This window comes from Dipodomys merriami, unplaced genomic scaffold, assembly GCF_024711535.1.
Source record: "Dipodomys merriami isolate MVZ:Mamm:240054 unplaced genomic scaffold, mDipMer1.0.p SCAF_1, whole genome shotgun sequence".
Lineage (NCBI taxonomy): Eukaryota > Metazoa > Chordata > Mammalia > Rodentia > Heteromyidae > Dipodomys > Dipodomys merriami.
Window position 1 is genome coordinate 55,853,178 of NW_027202270.1, and position 18,646 is coordinate 55,871,823.

The following is an 18,646-nucleotide window of genomic DNA, read 5'->3' on the forward strand; positions in this document are numbered from 1 at the left end:
TAAAAGCACATACAAAGCCATCAGTTCATTTCAATACTTATCAACACATTAGTTGGATTTGTTTTATTCATACTTTCATTTATTCTCTTGTGCCCCTTGCGTAATAGTGAAAATGTCAGACATTATGTCATTATATCTGGTAAGATTTAAGTATAGCTCTTTAACATGAAAAGGAATAATAGGAGAGCATAACTGCAGAAACCTTCAAAGTTATACCTAGAAACTTTATTTTCTTAATACCACTATCTAACCAATAGGTATTAAAATGGCTCTAATTATTTCATAATTTCTCTTTATATTTGTTCTCTTCAAATAAGAATTGAAATGTAACCCAAGTAGTGCATAAATGCTTTGAAATCCATAGTTGTCTTTCCCCCATTTTTGTAATTTATTTTTTGATCTTTTAAATTTTCTCATAAATATTGCTGGTCTATTTTTTTTTGTTTGTTTGCTTATGTGGTGCTGAGGAATCGAACCCAGGGTCTCAGGCATGCAAGGCAAGCGTTCTACCACTGGGCCACCTTCCCAGCCCCCTGGTCTATTTTTTTAATCTACTAACATTTAATGTGTTTCTCTGTTGGGTGAATTTCCTATAAGTTGGTACATAGATCTAGACATTTGATCAGATTCATTTATTTTTTTTGTCAGTTGTGGGGGCTGAGCTCTGGGCCAGCGCACCATCCCTCAGCTCTTCAACTCAAGGCTAGCATCCTACCACTTGAGCCACAGAGCTACTTTTGGCTTTTTCTGCTTATGTGTAGCTGAGGAATCGAACCCAGGGGCTCATGCATGCGAGGCAAGCACTCTACCACTGAGCCAACTTCTCAGCCCCATTCATTTTTTTGTTTGTTTTGTGCTGGTCCTAAGGCTTGAACTCAGGGTTTGGGTTCTGTTCCTGAGCTTTCTTTTTCCTTTAAGGCTAGGGCTCTAACACTTGAGCCACATCTCCACTTCCAGCTTTTTTTCTCCTTTTTCTGGTATTTAATTGGAGATAAGAGTCTCACAGACCTTCCTGCCCAGGCTGGCTCTGAATCATGATCCTTATATCTCAGCCCCCTGAACAGTTAATATTACATGTGTAAGCCACTAGTGCCCAGTTTCTTTTCTATTTTTCTTTTTCTTTTTTGTCAAGAACAGTTATGTGAATGCCACATGATTTTACAAGGAGGCAAAGTATCTGCTTGTTTCTCTTGTTGCCAGCTTGAGTCACCTATTGAAAGTTTCATAGCAACTGTTAATATGAAGTTTTAAGTAACCATTGATGGTCATTAGCTATCACACATTATTTAATTAGATGCTACAAATTATGTATTCTAATATAATTGTATCTTCTTATTTATTATGTTTTATTAAACTATTTAGTGAATTCGATAAAAGACAATTATTGAGCATCCTATGATACACCAGTACTCTGCTAGACCATACAAGGGAAAGGCAAATATGTTGGCCATATTCTGTGTGAAAACCATCAGTATGTTTAAAATAAGTAGAAATCAGATATGATATGGCACATGAAATAAGGGCAGAGGGATGTGAAAGAAGAGAGTAATTTGGAGAATGTTTCATGGAAGATGGTGGCCATGGGCTAGGTTATGAGCTGAACAGTGAACGTTTTATGAGGCAGAGGACATCTGGGGGCATTCTCGGTGGAATTTAGAATTGTTCTCTGAAATTGAGAATCAGAATGGCCATATAAGGGAGCACCCAGAGGCATGCTACCCAGATTAAAATTAGACATTTGCTGGAAATGACATAGTTAAACTATATGGAGATCTTATATTGATCCACATCATCCACATCTTTTTTTTTCTTTTTTTCCTTTTTTCTTTTTGTCGGTCGTGGGTATTGAACTCTGGGCCTGGACGCTGTCCCTCAGCTCTTGAGCTCAAGACTAGGGCTCTACCACTTCTGGTTTTCTGGTGGTTTATTGGAGATAAAAGTCTCATGGACTTTCCTGCCCAGGTTAGCTTTGAACCATGATCCTCAGATCTCAGCTTCCTGAGTAGCTAGTATTACAGGCCTGAGCCACCGGCACCTGGATACCCACATCTTTTTCTAAATGCATGTGGCAGAAAGATTTTGAATGAACCAAGTAACTGTTCCCAAGCCCTTAAAAACAATATGCTCTTTCAACTTAGTGATACAACAGTCACATTGATGGCTATACATCAAAAATAAATCCAAACTACAGAGAGACTTCTGGTGCCACAGACCAAACCAGGTATTTGAAAAGGCGTGGCAATTACAAAGGACTCAATGTGAAGCAAATTATACATATTTAGTTTAATTTTGGAAAGGTCAGATTTAAAGTGTACATAGAAATAGTCAAATCCTTTGGAATTTGTTACAGGATTTGATTGTACCATTCCTAAACTCGGTGCCAGTAGTTCACACCTGCAATGGTAGCTACTCAGGAGGATGAGATCTGAAGATTAGGGTTTGAAGACAGTCTGGACAGGAAAGTCCATCTCCAATTAACTACTCAAAGCCATATGTGGATCTGTGGCTCACGTGATAGAGCACCAACCTTTAGCACAAAAATCTCAGGGACAGCAGCCTGGCCCTGAGTTCAAGGATTGGCACCAAAAAATAAAAAATAAAAACAAGAACAAAACTCCAATCCTATAGGCCTTGCAGACATAGACCTAGAAATGACGAACCCATAGAAAAGGATAAAAATATTAAATAACAAATATTGAAAGACTAGAGGACCAACAGAGAACACTGTAGAGTTGGAGGTACAGGGTAAACAATTGAAAGCAGGAGTAAGAAATAGCCATTGACAAATGTGCAAGAGAGAACTGTGGTCTGACCTGGGAAAGAAAGGATTTTAAACAAGAAAGGATGGTCAACAGATCAGGTACCACGGTGAGGTGAAAGAGAGAACAGAGTACCCTTTGGTAATTCAAGAGCAAGAGAAATTGCTGACAGACCTTGACAAAGCCCTTGGATTTTGACTGAAGTCAGGTACAGATAGACGATGAACTACAGAAGGGAAAGGTGGGGAACAGTAGTGAGGACAGAGGCCAGGATGATGTCTTCTCAGACTGCAGTTTTAACGAAGAAGGCACCTATGACAGGAAAACCAGCAGTGGGGAATCTGCTTGAAAACCAGCAGGGGCAAGGCCCTTGCTCATTTTGATGATCATGCCAAAATATATTTTTAAGAAACTAAAATAAATTTAGTTAACAAAAACTTCTTGGTGTCACTTTAATTATATTTGTAGGACATTATTTTTTTCAATTTGTTATTTTATATATTACTATTAATGCATAATGTACCAAATATGTACAATATTAGATATTTAATTAGGAAGGATAGTTTTTCATCTCTAAAATCAATTTTGTACACTTCTGCAATATCGGCCACACTGCTTCCTCAGGCAGATCGATCAGGTGTTTGTGTTTTTTTTTTTTTAGTTTTATTGATTTCTTGCTTATAAAGAAAATACCATTTATCACAAAAATTTCACACACACCAAATAGTTTAAAGAACAGGTTTTTAAAAAGTGGTATGAAATGCTATTATTCAGAGATAATATGATTATTTTGGCAACCTTTTTCCAAATGTCTTTATTTCAGTGGATATATAAATAATATATATGTTAATAAAATTATAAATATGGTTTGTACCTACTTTTTGCATTTAATAACACACTGTAGATATTTTCTATGTCAATGAAATTAGAAATTTAGTATCCTTTTTCAATTGTACTGCATTCAGGTACCATAATTTAGCTATCTCTTTTTGCTAAACATTTAGACTCTTCCCTTCCTATTTTAAGCAGAAGAGCAGGTGAATGTTTTGCAGTTTGTCCAGTTGATTGCCTTGGATCATTTCCTGTGAGCAGGGTTGTTGATCAAAGATTAGGCATATTTTATATTGTGATAGACATTTCCAAAATTTTCCAGAAAGCCTACATAAAAATTACAACTATGCTACCTATCACAAATGTTGGTACCCAGTTAGATTTTTTCCATATCATAATTTTTTCATATTAATTCATGCCCATTTCCTATACTTAAAAATATGAAAACTGAAAATTTTCAGTAGTTTTTAAACTTTTGAAGGTCATAGGATCATTTTAGAATTTTTTTATATTAATAACTTTTTTATTGTGAAAATACCATACAGAGGGGTTACAATTACATGAGCAAGGTACTGAGTACATTTCATATCAAGCATTGTTGCCTCCTCCTTTGTTTCCCCTTACCATCCCTACCCTCCCCCACCCCCCCTCCCCACCAAAGTTGTAAAGTTCGTTTTTCAACATAACATTTTCTACATCTCATTGTTGCAATGGGTCCACCTGTATCCCTATTTAAACAATTTGTTTTTTCCCTTCCCCTCGCCAAATTATACCAACTTCAAATAAAGTGAAAACAGGGGTTATACTGGGGGGGCTGGGACGGACATACAAAGCAACAAAGAAACAATCTCATTTTTGAATTTTTGAGAGTTGTTTAATCTACTTTCTAGGGGGAAAAAACAACTGTGATAAAGATTTAAAATAAATTTCCTTCCTCCCTCCCTCCCTCCCTCCCTCCCTCCCTTCCTCCCTTCCTTCCTTCCTTCCTTCCTTGGAAGGAATCAGGGCCTTGCATGTTCTAGCAAGTGCTTTATCACTGAGCAACATCTTACAGCCAGAAGTTTTTTTTAGTACTATTTATGGGAACTCACTGATCCTTTGAAGTTAAAAAAGAAAAAAATCATAGTGTCTACAAATTCACTCTATAAGTCCAGGTAAAGAACTTCTGAATGACATTATTTTAAAGCTAATTTTTTCTTTTTAATATTAACATACACATATCTTGCAAAAATAAATCATACATTCAAGCACATGGAATTTAAACTGCCTTTGGAAAAAATTCGACTTGTACTTGATAGAGAAGCCAGATGTTGAAATGGGATGTTTCTGTGTGTTTTAGGTTTTTCAATGGAGAGCCCATCAGGAAGAAGTAGCCAGGCTAGAAATGGAAATTTCTGCTCGAAGAAGAGAGCAGGAGAAGAAGAAAGAAAAACTGTGGAAAAAGAAAGAATTATTACAAAGGGAGGAGAAGAAAAAAAAGGTAGAAACATAGTCTTCTGATGTGGATGTGTGAATGATTACTTAATTGACTGAGTTTTGATTCACTTTGGTTATTGACATGAAATTTGCAGAGGCAGCATTGGGAACATTGTGAGAGTCTGGTGAATGCTTGTTTAGTTATTACAGCTTCACAGACATAGGCATGGATGAAAACTTACATTGCTGACCTATAGGAGCACAAGTATCTGTGCTTGTAAGAGGAGATGCTGGAACAAAAAAGTGAAGGGGAGGATTGTGGCTCTTCCTAAGTCTGGTATGAAGTAAAGATGGGCAGGGCACTGGTGACTTAGACCTATAATCCTAGCTACTCAGGAGGCTGAGATGTAAGGATCACAGTTCAAAGTCAGCCTGGGTAGGAAAGTCCATGAAACTCATCTCCAATAAACAACTAGAAAACTGGAAGTGGCTCTGTGGCTCAAGTGGTGGAGTGCTAGCCTTGAGCTGAAGAGCTGAGGGACAGGGCCCAGGCCCAGAGTCCAAGCCCCATGACCAACAAAAAGAAAAAAAGAAGAGACATGGTAAAAAGTGTAAGTACTAGGAAAGCATCTTGAAGTATGGTATATGGCAAGTGATTGTTAGAAATGTTCTTCTTGGCAGAATATGACAATTGACAGCAATGCAATTCATGGAATGCCAAAAACTCCTTTAAAGTGTTTACATTTTGATTTATTATTTGTTAGATGGTTTTTTTTACTTACTGACACAAATGTATCTTTTTTTTTTTGGTGAATGAACATTTGTTTCACAATCTTAAAACTATTCACCAAAAACTTACTGATATGATTGTGGATAATCTATCGAAGGTAAGATATAGTCAAAGAGTTTAAATGCACACATAATATTTACCTAAGCATTTTTATTTGTTGTCAAAATTCATAGAACTTGTAGTGAAGGTATTTTTGTTAAAATTTTTAAAATCGTTTTTATCAACCAACTTTTTAAATGGAGTTCACACTTGAAATAATTCACAAAAAAGCAATTATTTTTGGATCAGCACAATGAGAGGAAATCAATACACTGGAATATTTCTACCAGTAGCACGTATCAGGACCTAGAAATGTTTCTGGAATTGGTCTGATCTGCATGTTGTAAAAATGCTGTCTTTGGAAAAACTGTTTACAGTGCTGAAAACAACTGACAATATTTACAGCATTGGTGGGAGACTATCTTTTTGTGAATATGGTTGACATTTTTGGCTGTGTGACCAATGAAGTCAGTGAGGCCTTGTCTAAAAGTTTTGTCTTCAAAGTTGAATATGGAGAGATAAAGGAATGACAGATTTTAAAACTCTAGCCAGTTTTTCTTCAATATGCATACTTTGTGGGTCATTGTTATTGATTTGTTTTGTGCCTTTACACCAGCAAATTGGTAAAGAGGAAATGTGATGGAAAAAACCAACACACACAGAAATATAGGACCATTTCACAAAGTCAGCTACTAAAAAGATGTATTTCACAGTTCTTACATTTTTAATTAAAAAACGAACTCAATTTCCACCTTTAAGAGGAAGTAAGTTTGGTGGTTTCATTAGTTAAAATGAATAGTTGAGTGTACCCCAAGAACTCATAAAAATTGAGCCTGTCAAATAATGTAAGTAATCCATGCATCTTTGTGGGTCAACTTAATGATTATTTCCTGTCACAGAAGTATATTATTGGAAAAGTGTGTCCTTGTAGTTTTGACTTTGACCTAGGCCATTCCCACAGATAGCATTTCTTCTCTGTGGATTAATATAACCACAAAAAGTATTGTATTTCTAACATTTCATGTTAGTATCATCTTAAATGTCATATATAGAGATTTAGATCCAATCCCATTATCAAGATAGAAAATACACTAAGTTAATAACTCAAGTCTTGAGAATGGGGGTAAAGGCATTAAATTTGAGTTAGATGGTTGGCATGGATACCCAGAAGAGAAGGGAAAGGCATTGCTAGTTGTCATTGCCATCTGGAAATATGTTCTTCTCTTTGTCTTTGGGAGGGAAATGGAGGGACAAAGAGTGAACAAATGCAGCAGTGATACTCACTAGAACCTGTGTTGAAAATGAACTATACAACTTGTTGGTGGAGACAAGAGGGAAATGGGAGAGAGCAAGGGAAGGGGTGACATTGTTCAAAAAGAAATGTACTTTTTATCTGATTATGTAACCATAACAGAGGTATATCACCTTTATGATAACAATAAAGAATAATTAACAGAATCATATATATATATATATATATATATATATGATTCTGTTAATATCTCTTTGAGACAATCCTTCTTCAACAGATATGGGCATTGGTTCTAGGTTGCAGCTCAGATATCAGAATCTGCAGATTCCTAAATCCTATATATAAAATGGCAAACATTTCTACATGGTCCAAGTACCTTCTCCCATATATCTTAAATGATCTCCCATATACCTTAAATGATCTTCTTCCATATACCTTCAATGATCTCTACATTAGTATAAAATGTAAAATACAATAGAAAAAAAAGACTTCCAGAAGAGAAAGGTAATTTGAAAGATAGGAGAGAAAGTCTTCTAGAGTTAGATATGGGGCTCATATTTGGCTTCATAAACAACTAAAACTATCAAAGAAAGACCAAACAGTAATTAAAGAAGTAATGAGGCAATAACTGTGAGTAGACTCATGAAAGAGGTAACTGATGTGTAGCTTAAAGCAAGAAGGTACCTAGGCCCATGGCACAAAGGCCAAAGAGAATTTTCATAGCATTATTCAGGTTTAAATTACACTTAACTATTCTCCTTACATTTTTAGAAAGCAAAATTGAACTTGTGCCTTTGAGAATTAAGGACATATATATACAGGAGACATCACAGGTTTTATACCCAGAATACATAGCTCAGCTTCTGGTTGCATTCTATGAAGCATTATGTAGGGCATTTCTTCACTATCCTGAATGTCACAAGGAGGGACACTGTAAGAGATGCACTATTCAGTATTCTGTATTGCATGTATACAGTACAGGTGCATTGGTGTTTTAGCAAGCTCTAATCCAGATTTGTTTTCAAACCCCAGCAATTGTGTAGGAAAAAGATAAGATTTATTTTATTTATTTGACTTTAAAAATACTTTTTATATTTGGCAAATATGTTTATATTACAGAAATTAACATAATATACATACTTAGTAACCATGACCTAGATTGAAATCTTAATGTTTCATTTTTCAAAATTTAAATTAAGTTGATTATTATATATGAAGTCATTTTTTGAACCCTTAGTATTATTTCCCTTCTTAACCTCCCTAAAGTTAATCACAGCCATGAATTTTATTTCTATCTCCTGGCCATATATTGATTTAAAAATATTTTGATATATAGTTTGTGATTTCACTTTTTTTCACAAACACTATTATATTACATTATTCTGCAACTTTTATTTTTCATTCAACCTTAGGCTTTAAGACATTGCCATGTTAATGCACATAAAACCTAGTTAAATACTACTAATTGCTCTTTTAGATTCCTTATAAATTCTAGATACTCAAAGGAGGGGGTAAAAATGCTTGATAGGAAATGTACTCATTACCTTACTCAGGTAACTGTAACCCTTCTGTACAGTATCTTTACAGCAAAAATATATATTAAAAAATTTAAAATATATAAATAAATTCTAGATACTATTTACTTTATTTTATTTTTTATTGTGAACATACTGTACAGAGGGGTTACAATTACATGGGCAAGATAATGAGTACATTTCTTATCAAGCATTGCAGCCTCCTCCTTTGTTTACCCTTCACATCCCTTCCCAGCCTCCCCCTGCTCCCCCCCACCCAATTTCCCCACCACCACCACCAAAGTTGTAAAGTTCGTTTTCCACATGACAACTTGTACTTCTCATTGTTGCAACGGGTCCACCTGTATCCTTATTTAAACAACTTGTTTTTCCCCTTCCCCTCCACGAATTATACCGACATCAAATACAGTGAAAGCAGTGGTTATACTGTGGGGGAGGGACATACAAAGCAACAAAGAAATAATCTTATAAATGCGTTAGAAACAATCGCATGAAAGAAAAAAAACATTTAAATACATAACTAGATACTATTTTTATTAGTTATATAAATTGAAAATACTTCCATTGGTCATTGCTTCTTAGTCTTTCCTGAAGTGTCTGTGGATTCTGAAAAATTTAAACTTTACAATCAATATTATTTTTTAAAATTTAAAACAATTATTTTAAAGGTGATATACAGAACAGTTACATTTACATAAATCAGGTAATGAGTACATTTCTTTTTGAACAGTGTCACCCACCTCATTTTCTCCCAGTTTTTTCTCTCTTAACTCCCCTTCCCCATCTCAATTTGTTCATTTCCTACAAAGTGTCTAATATCACTGCTGAATTGGTCTACCCTTTGTCCCACCATTTCTGTGCTTCTCCTTTGCCTCCCCAGATAAACTTATATGATAAAGAGTAAAGAAATAAAAGACAGTGACAAAAGGGAATAAATCATAGGAAAAATAAGGAACTGAAAACAGTATAATAAAAAGCCTCTTATGTTCATTTCTTGGAGTTCATTTTGATAAGCTCAATTTTATGAGATCACATGCACATAGCTCTTGAGCCCTTGTGATCCTCTCCTAAGAATATCCTCCTTTGTTGTCACTAAGTGAATGTTTAGAGTGCTGTTTAATAATCCTGTCCAAGTGTAATTAGTTATTTTTTAACTATCCATTGGGATTACTTGTAGATTTATAGGCACAGTCTAATTATTGCAGATGAGGGATACTATGCAGCCTATATTTCTTTGGGTCTGGCTTACTTTGCTTAATATAATTTTTCCAAGTCATTCTTTCTGATGAAAGCATAGAATTCCATTGTGTATATATTTTATTGATCCATCCATTCATTGAGGGGCACCTGGGTTGGTTCCATATCTTAACTATGGTAAATAATTTGGCAGTGAAAATGGTAGTGCTGGTGGCATTAGTGTAGGCTGGTTTATAGTCATTTGGAGTGGGATTTCTGGGAGCTCTATGTTTACTCTTTTGAGGAACTTCCATTCTGCTTTCCAGAGTGTTAACAAATTTATATTCCCACCAATAGTGTAATAGTGTTCCCTTTTGGCCGCATCCTCACCAGCATCTGTTATTATTAGTTTTCTTGATAATGGCCATTCTAACTGGGGTGAGGTAGAATCTTAATGTTGTTTTGATTTGTACTTCTTTTATGGTTAGATATGTTGAATATCTATTCATGCGTCTAGTAGTCATTCTTATTTCTTCAACAAAGTCTCTAAGTCTTTAGCCCACTTATTGGTGTTCCTTGAGGATATGATTTTGGAGGGCTTAATTTTTTGAGTTCTAAGTATATTTTAGCTAAGAGGCCCTTCTCTGTCAGGTGCCAGTGGCTCATGCCTGTAATCCTAAGCTATGCAGGAAGCTGAGATCTGAGGATCCTGGTTCAAATCCAGCCTGGGCAGGAAAGTCTGTAAGACTCATCTACAATTAACCACCATAAAACTGGAGGTGGCTTTGTGGCTCAAGTGGTAGAGTACTTGCCTTAAGCTGAAGAGCTGAGGGATAGCACGAAGGCCCAGAGTTCCAGTCCCATGACTGACAAAAAAAAAAAAAAAAAAAAAAAAGAAGAGGCCCTTGTATGAGGTATAGCTAGTGATCTTCTTTCATTCTGTGGGCTTTCTATTTATCCTGCTAGCCATATCTTTTGCCATGCAGATACTCTTCAGTGTGATCCAATCCTATTTATCTAGTCTTTCTTTGATTTGTTGTGATTCTGGAGCTTCACTTACAAATTTGACCTGTGCCAAAGGGCCCTAGTGTTTTCCCTATCCCTTCCTGTAATATTTTCAGTGTGTCTGGTCTTACAGGAAAGAAACTCCATTTGTAATAGCCTAAAAAAAAAGTACCTAGGAATTAATTTAACCAAAAAAAAAGATGTGAAGGAACTCTATGATGAAAATTTTTAAAAATCAAAAAAAAGGAAATTAAAGCAGATCTAAGGAAATGGAACAACCTCCCATGCTCCTGGACTGGAAGGATTAACGTCATAAAATAGCAATATTGCCCAAAGCTCTCTACAAATTCAGTGCAATACCCATCACAATCCCAAGAACATTATTCATTTGGAATAATAGAAGACCTCAAATAACAAAAGCGATTCTTACCAGGAAGAACAGTGCTGGAGGAATATCAATACCCAACTTCAAACTCTATTACAAAGCCATAGTAATAAAAACATCTTGGCACTGGAACAAGAATAGGCCTGAGGACCAATGGAATAGAAGCCAGAAATGAACCCACAGACCTGTAATAACTTAATCTTTGATAAGGGAGCCCAAAACATAGGATAGATGAAAGCCTCTTCAACAGATGGTGTTGGCCTAATTGGCTATACAGAAAACTGCAGAAAATTGAAGCACCAGAATCAATTCCAAATGGGTCAAAGCCCTTAATCAATGTTTTTAATTTTTGTCTTTATAAACAGTGATGTGTTTGTCTCTGTGTATAAACCCACAGTTGCTCTGTTGTATTTTGTATATCATCTATGTGTTTGAGGTAGGAAAGGAGATTTCCACACAACTCAGATGTATTGCCCCAAAAGTTTTGATATTTTATATGTATTAACCCCAAACACAAATTCTCTTTGTTTTAACTATTTGGCATGTGGAGGCAAATCTTGGTTCTCATAGTTTAACCACAGCTTGGCAAATAATCCCATAGGCAACTCTCTTGACTTGAGACATGTTGCCTTGCTGACTAGTGTTCTGTTTCTTCCTAGCTACCATTTTGCCTACCTGGCTTACTCCATTCAAAATGAAGGAGCACAGGAGAGATAGAAACTGTGTCATGTGTAAATTTCTAACACAGGTGGCAGTTTAGAGTAGCCTGAATGGAGCATGCTTACTGCTCCCCAGTTTGTCGAAGTGAGGGGTAGTGATTTCCTCGAGGAAGGGGGGTGCCAAGCTATGTGAGGAGTTGAAGATGAGCATTTCTGCTAACAAGGGTGTCAGCTACATTTGATGTCACCTGGCATGTCAGTGGCTCTGAAATGATACTTGACTAATAGCGTACAGGAAGGACCATGGCCCAAAGAACAACCATGCATTCACCTTACCACTTTATCCAAGTGGTACATTAACAACCTCATTGAGAAGGGAGCCAAGAAGTGCATAGAAATGAAGATCTTGAAGCTGATCTGAGAAGATCTGGTTACATGAATAAGGATAAAGAAGAGCCATTGTGGAAAGAAATAGACTATAAACTGGATAGCAGATACAGGGCACAAAGAACCTATTGTAAGAGGACAATGGCTCAGGATGAATTTAGCTCATGGGCTTTTTCACTCCCTCAGACTTGAGCTAGGGTCCAGTACTTGCTAGTTGTTCCATAATGGGAAATTGCTTTGTCTCTCCAAAGTTTAATGTTTGTATCTCTTTGATACTGAAAAATTAAAACAATGTATGTGAAGTAGTTAGCACATGCTTGGCACCTATAAATTATTCCATAAATAATGAAATAATTCTTGATATTATTTTTATTATTACTCTAGTAGAATGGTATTGGGAAAATCTTCATTAGAATCCAACAAGATGGGTAGGAATGAAATAATGCTAATAATATTTATGGCTGTTGGGCTGGGAAGGTGGCTCAGTGGTAGAATGCTTGCCTAGCATACATGAGGCCCTGGGTTCGATTCCTCTGTACCACATACACAGAAAACGCCGGAAGTGGCACTGTGGCTCAAATGGTAGAATGCCAAGACATGAGCAAAAGAAGCTGAGGGACAGAGGCTAGGCCCTGAGTTCATGCCCCGGGACTGGCAAAACAAAACAAAAATAAATAAATAAAATATTTATGACTGCTAGTATTAAGGCTGACTTAGGAACTAGTGTTTTGAACACAGTCTTTAGTGATTTTTTATTTTCAAATTTATTTATTGTTATTGTAAATGTGAGTACAGAGAGAGATTACAGTTACACAAGTCAGGTAAATGTAAATATTAGCTTTAATATAGTTACTCTTATCTGTCAGAAGAACAATTCTGAAGTGACAGCTCCGTCAACACCAGTGACTGTAACTATTTTAAAGATCTAGTAAGATGAAATTTTCTAATCAGAGAAAAAGCATGCAGGTATCTTCAGCTGTAGATAATCACTTGAATCCAAAGGATTGTGATTCACTATGCTGTGGTTCGAGGTGACAGTCAACAAAGCATCATTGTGGTCCAAGGCCAGTGATCTATCTGAAAAATAACTAAAGCAAAAGGAGTGGGGACATGGCTCTGTCAGTAGAGCACTTGACTAGCAAAGCCTTGAGTTCAAACTCCAGCATGATATATATGAATATATATATATATATATATATATACACACCTTATATATAAACTAAAATGCATAATAAAGTATGTAGACTTGTAATTAGTTGTTATATATGACTACACATAGCAAATTAAATGCATGTTTGTATACGCATACATATATCTAATTGCATACACAGGTACTTAGAATATGGCTTTAAGATGAACTTCCTGCCCCATTCAGGGAACACTAATGAAGTTTTAAACTCAGTGCCTTTGTTCTCCTTAGAGCCCTGACCTCTTCTTATTCCCTGGCCTTGTATCAGGTAACCATCTTTGGGGCATCTATCTTCACACTGGCCTATGCTGGTCTGATTGCTTCCTAGTGTGAATGCCTTTATATTAATAGAAGTTATTAGTTTTGCCATCGTTAATCAAAGTTCAAGGCTCAGAGTATAGACTTTTTGCCCTGACTGACTCCAATAGGGCTCATCAACTCTCTTTCTATTAATTTTCCTCTTTTCTTTTAGGCCCTTAATTGCTATTGCATGCATTTGTGCACCACAGGAACTGCAGGATATGGAACTGTCCTCTGCAATTTCCTTCAAATGCCTGTGACTGATTGCCTTTCATCTCCATTGAGTGCTCTGCTGCAGAGGAGGGAGGGTGATATAGATTGCTGGGCTTTAGGTAGTAGAAAAAGAACCTTTTGGAATCAGAGCACTGCCTAGAAATCACAGCCCTTCAGAGACGGTACCTTCTGGTGCGGGCCCAAGCCCTTTTTTCTTCTAGGTCCTTTTCTCTCATGATTCTCCTTTCTCATCTGTGTAACAATCATGAAGACTGTGGTTCCCTTGAAGGGTATATGAGAAGGAGGTAGGGTGGAGAGAGAAAAGAAGTGGGAGGAGAATTAACTGGATTAAATAACACTGAAGTGACTAAAAAAAAGTAAATATTTAGTTTAGGAAATATATCACTGGGATCAACTGAAATGTTAGCAACAAAGTCACCATGGTAGCCTCTTCTCACTGTTGGGACATTCAGATGATTGTAAATCAGTTTCTAACACTCTTACATTTTCATAAAATGGAGAATATGGTATACAAGAACTCCCATAAACCTCTTTGACCACAAAATCATGTCTTTGATTCCCTCTGAATATGAGCCTGACCTTTGTTCTAACATCCATCCATCCATCCAAATCCCTCAGCCGAAGCAGACTCTGCAAAAAACAGCCACCTGCCACTAGACTTGAAGTGTGTCTATTGGGCTGAGGACCAATCTGTTGAATTACTTCCTACATTCTATTTTGTGCTTTTCTCAATCCAAAACTCCTATAAATAGAGAAGTTTGAAGGAGTGTTTTTCTTTTTATTTATTTCTATTTTTATTTGGGTATCTGATGAAATGCTCCAAATATGGGGACTAAGAAAGCCTAACTATTATGATAGTTTAATGGTAAAAAGGAGAAGATAGCACATATTTTATAGAGATAGGATTCAAGAATAAAGTGGGGGGTTCAGAGTTTATTTTATCAAGACTTAATATCAGAACTCTAAATAATAGTTTACATAAAAAGCTAATATAAAACAAGAGGCATAATAATAATAGGTTTAATATCAGAACTCCAAATAATAGTTTACATAAAAAGCTAACATAAAATAAGAAGCATATCATCCCAAAGAAATGAATCAAGAATCAACCTAATTAAGAAATGCTCAGTTAAAAAAAGAAATGCTTAATAGGGCTGGGAAGGTGGCTCAGTAGTAGAGTGCTTGCCTTGCATGCATGAGGCCCAGGGTTTGATTCCTCAGCACCACATAAGCAGAAAAGCCAGAAGGCTCAAGTGGTAGAGTGCTAGCCTTGAGCTGGAGAGCTGAGGGACAGCGCCCAGGCCCAGAGTTCAGGCCCCACGACCAACAAAAAAACAAACAAAAAAAGAAATGCTCAGTGTTCTTTATTTTGTTATTAAAATTTACAATTGAACATTAAGGCAAGCCTATTAAATGAATGGAGGGCAACTTTGTAACATGAGATGAAAAACTGTGGAGTCAAATCTCAGTATGAGTCAATGGGGGAAAGCACGTCTGCAAACACAGAATGACAACCAACCATGGAGGAAGCTCACACCCTTGGTTTCAATTGTCCTTTAAAAGTGAAAATTCCCACTAAACATGGGAAAACGGACACTTTATTTGTTATGATGTAATTTTAAGACAAAGTTAGATGGAGAATAATAACAAAAAGAAGAGGAGAAAAGTGGAGGAGGAAGAGGAGGAGAAAGAGAAAGAAAAGGAGAGCCAAGATGATTTGAGCCAGATGCATTTGATTTTCTGCAAAAGATTTCTCAGTAGGCCTTTTTGGAGGAAGAAACTGAAAAATGAACTCCAGGTGTTAATTTTTGGCTATAGTTTCTGGCTGGGTCTTGATTATTCACATTGAGCTGATACAATTAACAGAGTACTTAACAGTGTTTGTCATGCACAGCATACTTCTCTATGTTTGTTTAATCTTCTTAACAACTCTAAGGAACTGATGATATGATACTCATTTGTGAATGAGGAAAATGAGACGCACAGACTCTATATAGTGTTCCAAAAGTCACCTACCCCTTCAGTGGCCTTGATAGGATTGGAACCCAGGTAGGCTGTCTCCATAGGTTGTTTTAAGCACTATGCTTTGCTGTTTGCGATTCTGTCATTGTCCTTGCTGATTGTTGTTTGTGATTCATCAACTTTGATTTCGAGCTATTTTTTGTTTTAACATCATTTTCATAGATTTGATCTTGACCTCACTTACTCAGAACTGTCCAATGGATGCTTTAAAGGTACTTGCCTACTTACTAGTAGAATTTCTTCTGTTCTAGAAATTCACATACTCACTGGTGCTGTTCCCTACTCTTCTAATATTCTCTCAGATGTCTCTGAGTTAATGAGCTACTATAGTTAAACACTTCAACAAGAACCAAAGGAGGAGGCAAGAATGATCCATAAGAAATGTGCTCATTACCTTGCTCATGTAACTGTAACCCCTCTGTACAGTATTTTCACAATAAAAAAACTTATTAAAAAAAGAAACTAGGTCATTATAATAAGGTTACATTACAACCAGATTTGTGACTTCTTCATTACTTCCTTAGTGTCATCCAAGTTGAGTAGGCTGAAGAAAATATTAGTGACTTATATATTTTTAACTGCTTGATATTTCGTAAGGAGAATTTCCACAGGCTTCTAATATCAAACCTACTGCCTATCAGTGTCTGTACCCATCACTCTGCCTTACCTCCTTTGATAGCATTGAAATATGTGCCCACTTACGAGCAGCTGCAGCAGCACACTGACTCCTGTCAGCCTACTCAGTGTTGTCACCATCTTTCTCCCACCATATTTACCTCCTTCTTCATCTTTTCCATAAGTATAATAGTGCCCTTTCCATCTAAAAGCTACCCCTTCTTGATCCCATATCCTCTTGTCATTCTAGAGCCTGAACATTGTGATTCTGATTCCTTTTACTAAAATACTTTAATTCACACACTAAAATTATACATATTCCAAGAGTATCATGATGTTTTAGTAGGTGTGTACTTTGTATATTGCTCAAACCAGTGTGAATCTATCCATTGTCCTCAAATATTTATCAATTCTTTGTGGTAAAAATATTCAAAATCTTTTCCTCAAGATTAAAGAATGCATTATTGCTATCTAGATGTGCAGCAGCACAATATGACTTCCTATTCCTATTTACAACTTAGTATTCTTTGATTAACCTTTTCCTGCTGGCCCCCACCCCAGTTTCTGGTAACTACTACTGTAGTCTCAAACTCCATGATATCAACATTTTTCTATTCCACCTGGGTGAGATTGTGTCTTATCTTTCTGTGACTGGTTTATTTTAATGACCACTATTCCCAGTCATGTTGTCACCAATGACAGGACTTTATCCCTTCTAATGAATGAGCAGCAGGCATGCCACTGTATATATGTACCTCATTTTCTTTCTTCATCAGTTAGTGACCACTTAAGTTGTTTCCATTTCTTGGCTTTTATGAGTAATGCTTCAATAACATGGTAGTGAAAGTATCTCTCCAATAGACTGGTTTGTATTAGTTCCTTTGGTTGCATCCCCAGTATTGGGATTAGTGCATCATATGAGAGTTCCATTTTAATTTTTTGAGGAACCAGCATACTATTCTCCATACTAGTTAAACTAATTTACAGTCTCACCAGCAGTGTGTGAGAATTCACTGATTTTTCCACATTCTTGTCAGGACTTGTTATCTTTTGTTTTTTTAATGATGACCATTTTAGGTAAAGTCTGGTTAATGCATCGTGGTGATTTAGGTTTGCATTCCATTGGTGATTAGTGATGTTGATTTTTTTCACTCTTGTTCTCTATTGAATCATTTGTCCCTCAATTACAACAATCCACTTGCCAAGGTTACCACTGACTTCTGGGTCCAGTAGCCAATTCTTAGACCTGATCTTTCTTGAGCTTTTATGATAAAGTTATTTAGGGTCCAGTAGCCAATTCTTTTTTTTGTTTTGTTTTGTTTTTGTTTTTTTTGTTTGGGTCCGGTCATGGGGCCTGAACTCGGCCTGGGCGCTGTCCTTCAGCTCAAGGCTAGTGCTCTACCACTTGAGCCACAGTGCCACTTCCAGCTTTTTTTTCTTTTTGCTTATGTGGTGCTGAGGAATCGAACCCAGGGCCTCAGGCATGCAAGGCAAGCGCTCTACCACTGAGCCACCTTCCCAGCCCCCCAGTAGCCAATTCTTAGACCTGATCTTTCTTGAGCTATTAGGATAGAGTTGTTTAAGGAGTTTATCCTCCTTTTTGGATAATTTGACTTAACTTCTAGGAAGTCATTCTATCAGTGTTCTTCTGCTTCAAAAGTATCTAAGTAAAGGGAGATGGCTATTCTTCCATTCTATCTCTTAAGCTTTGGAATGCCCTAGGGACTCAGACCTAAGTTTACATACTCTCTGGGTGATCTCAGCTAATAATAATATAATATATTGTTCAATTTCTTTTGTTGAATAGTGTCAATTAATATCTCTGGACTGTTTTCTCTCTGAAACTCCAAATTCACATCCCACTGACTCAAATCTAATATGCTCAAACAATAGTCTTGTATTCCCATCCATTCCTACTTATATCTCTACATGGAAGTCTGTACTCCAGTGCTCAAAAGTCTTAATCTCATCTGTGATTCTTAATATCCCATTCCCCAGTACCTTTAGCTGTTGGCATGACCAGAAAGCACTGGCTTTCAAATATGATCAGTA

At 36.5% G+C, this 18,646-nt stretch overlaps 1 protein-coding gene across 1 annotated transcript in view; it reads left to right on the forward strand.

Moving 5' to 3' along the window:
* Nucleotides 1–18,646, forward strand: part of Ccdc148 (coiled-coil domain containing 148) — a 301,529-nt gene that overhangs the window by 215,091 nt on the left and 67,792 nt on the right. The window contains exon 12 of the mRNA XM_070022789.1: nucleotides 4,930–5,070. Within this exon, the coding sequence (XP_069878890.1) occupies nucleotides 4,930–5,070 (141 nt within the window). The remainder of the gene's footprint in view (nucleotides 1–4,929; nucleotides 5,071–18,646) is intronic.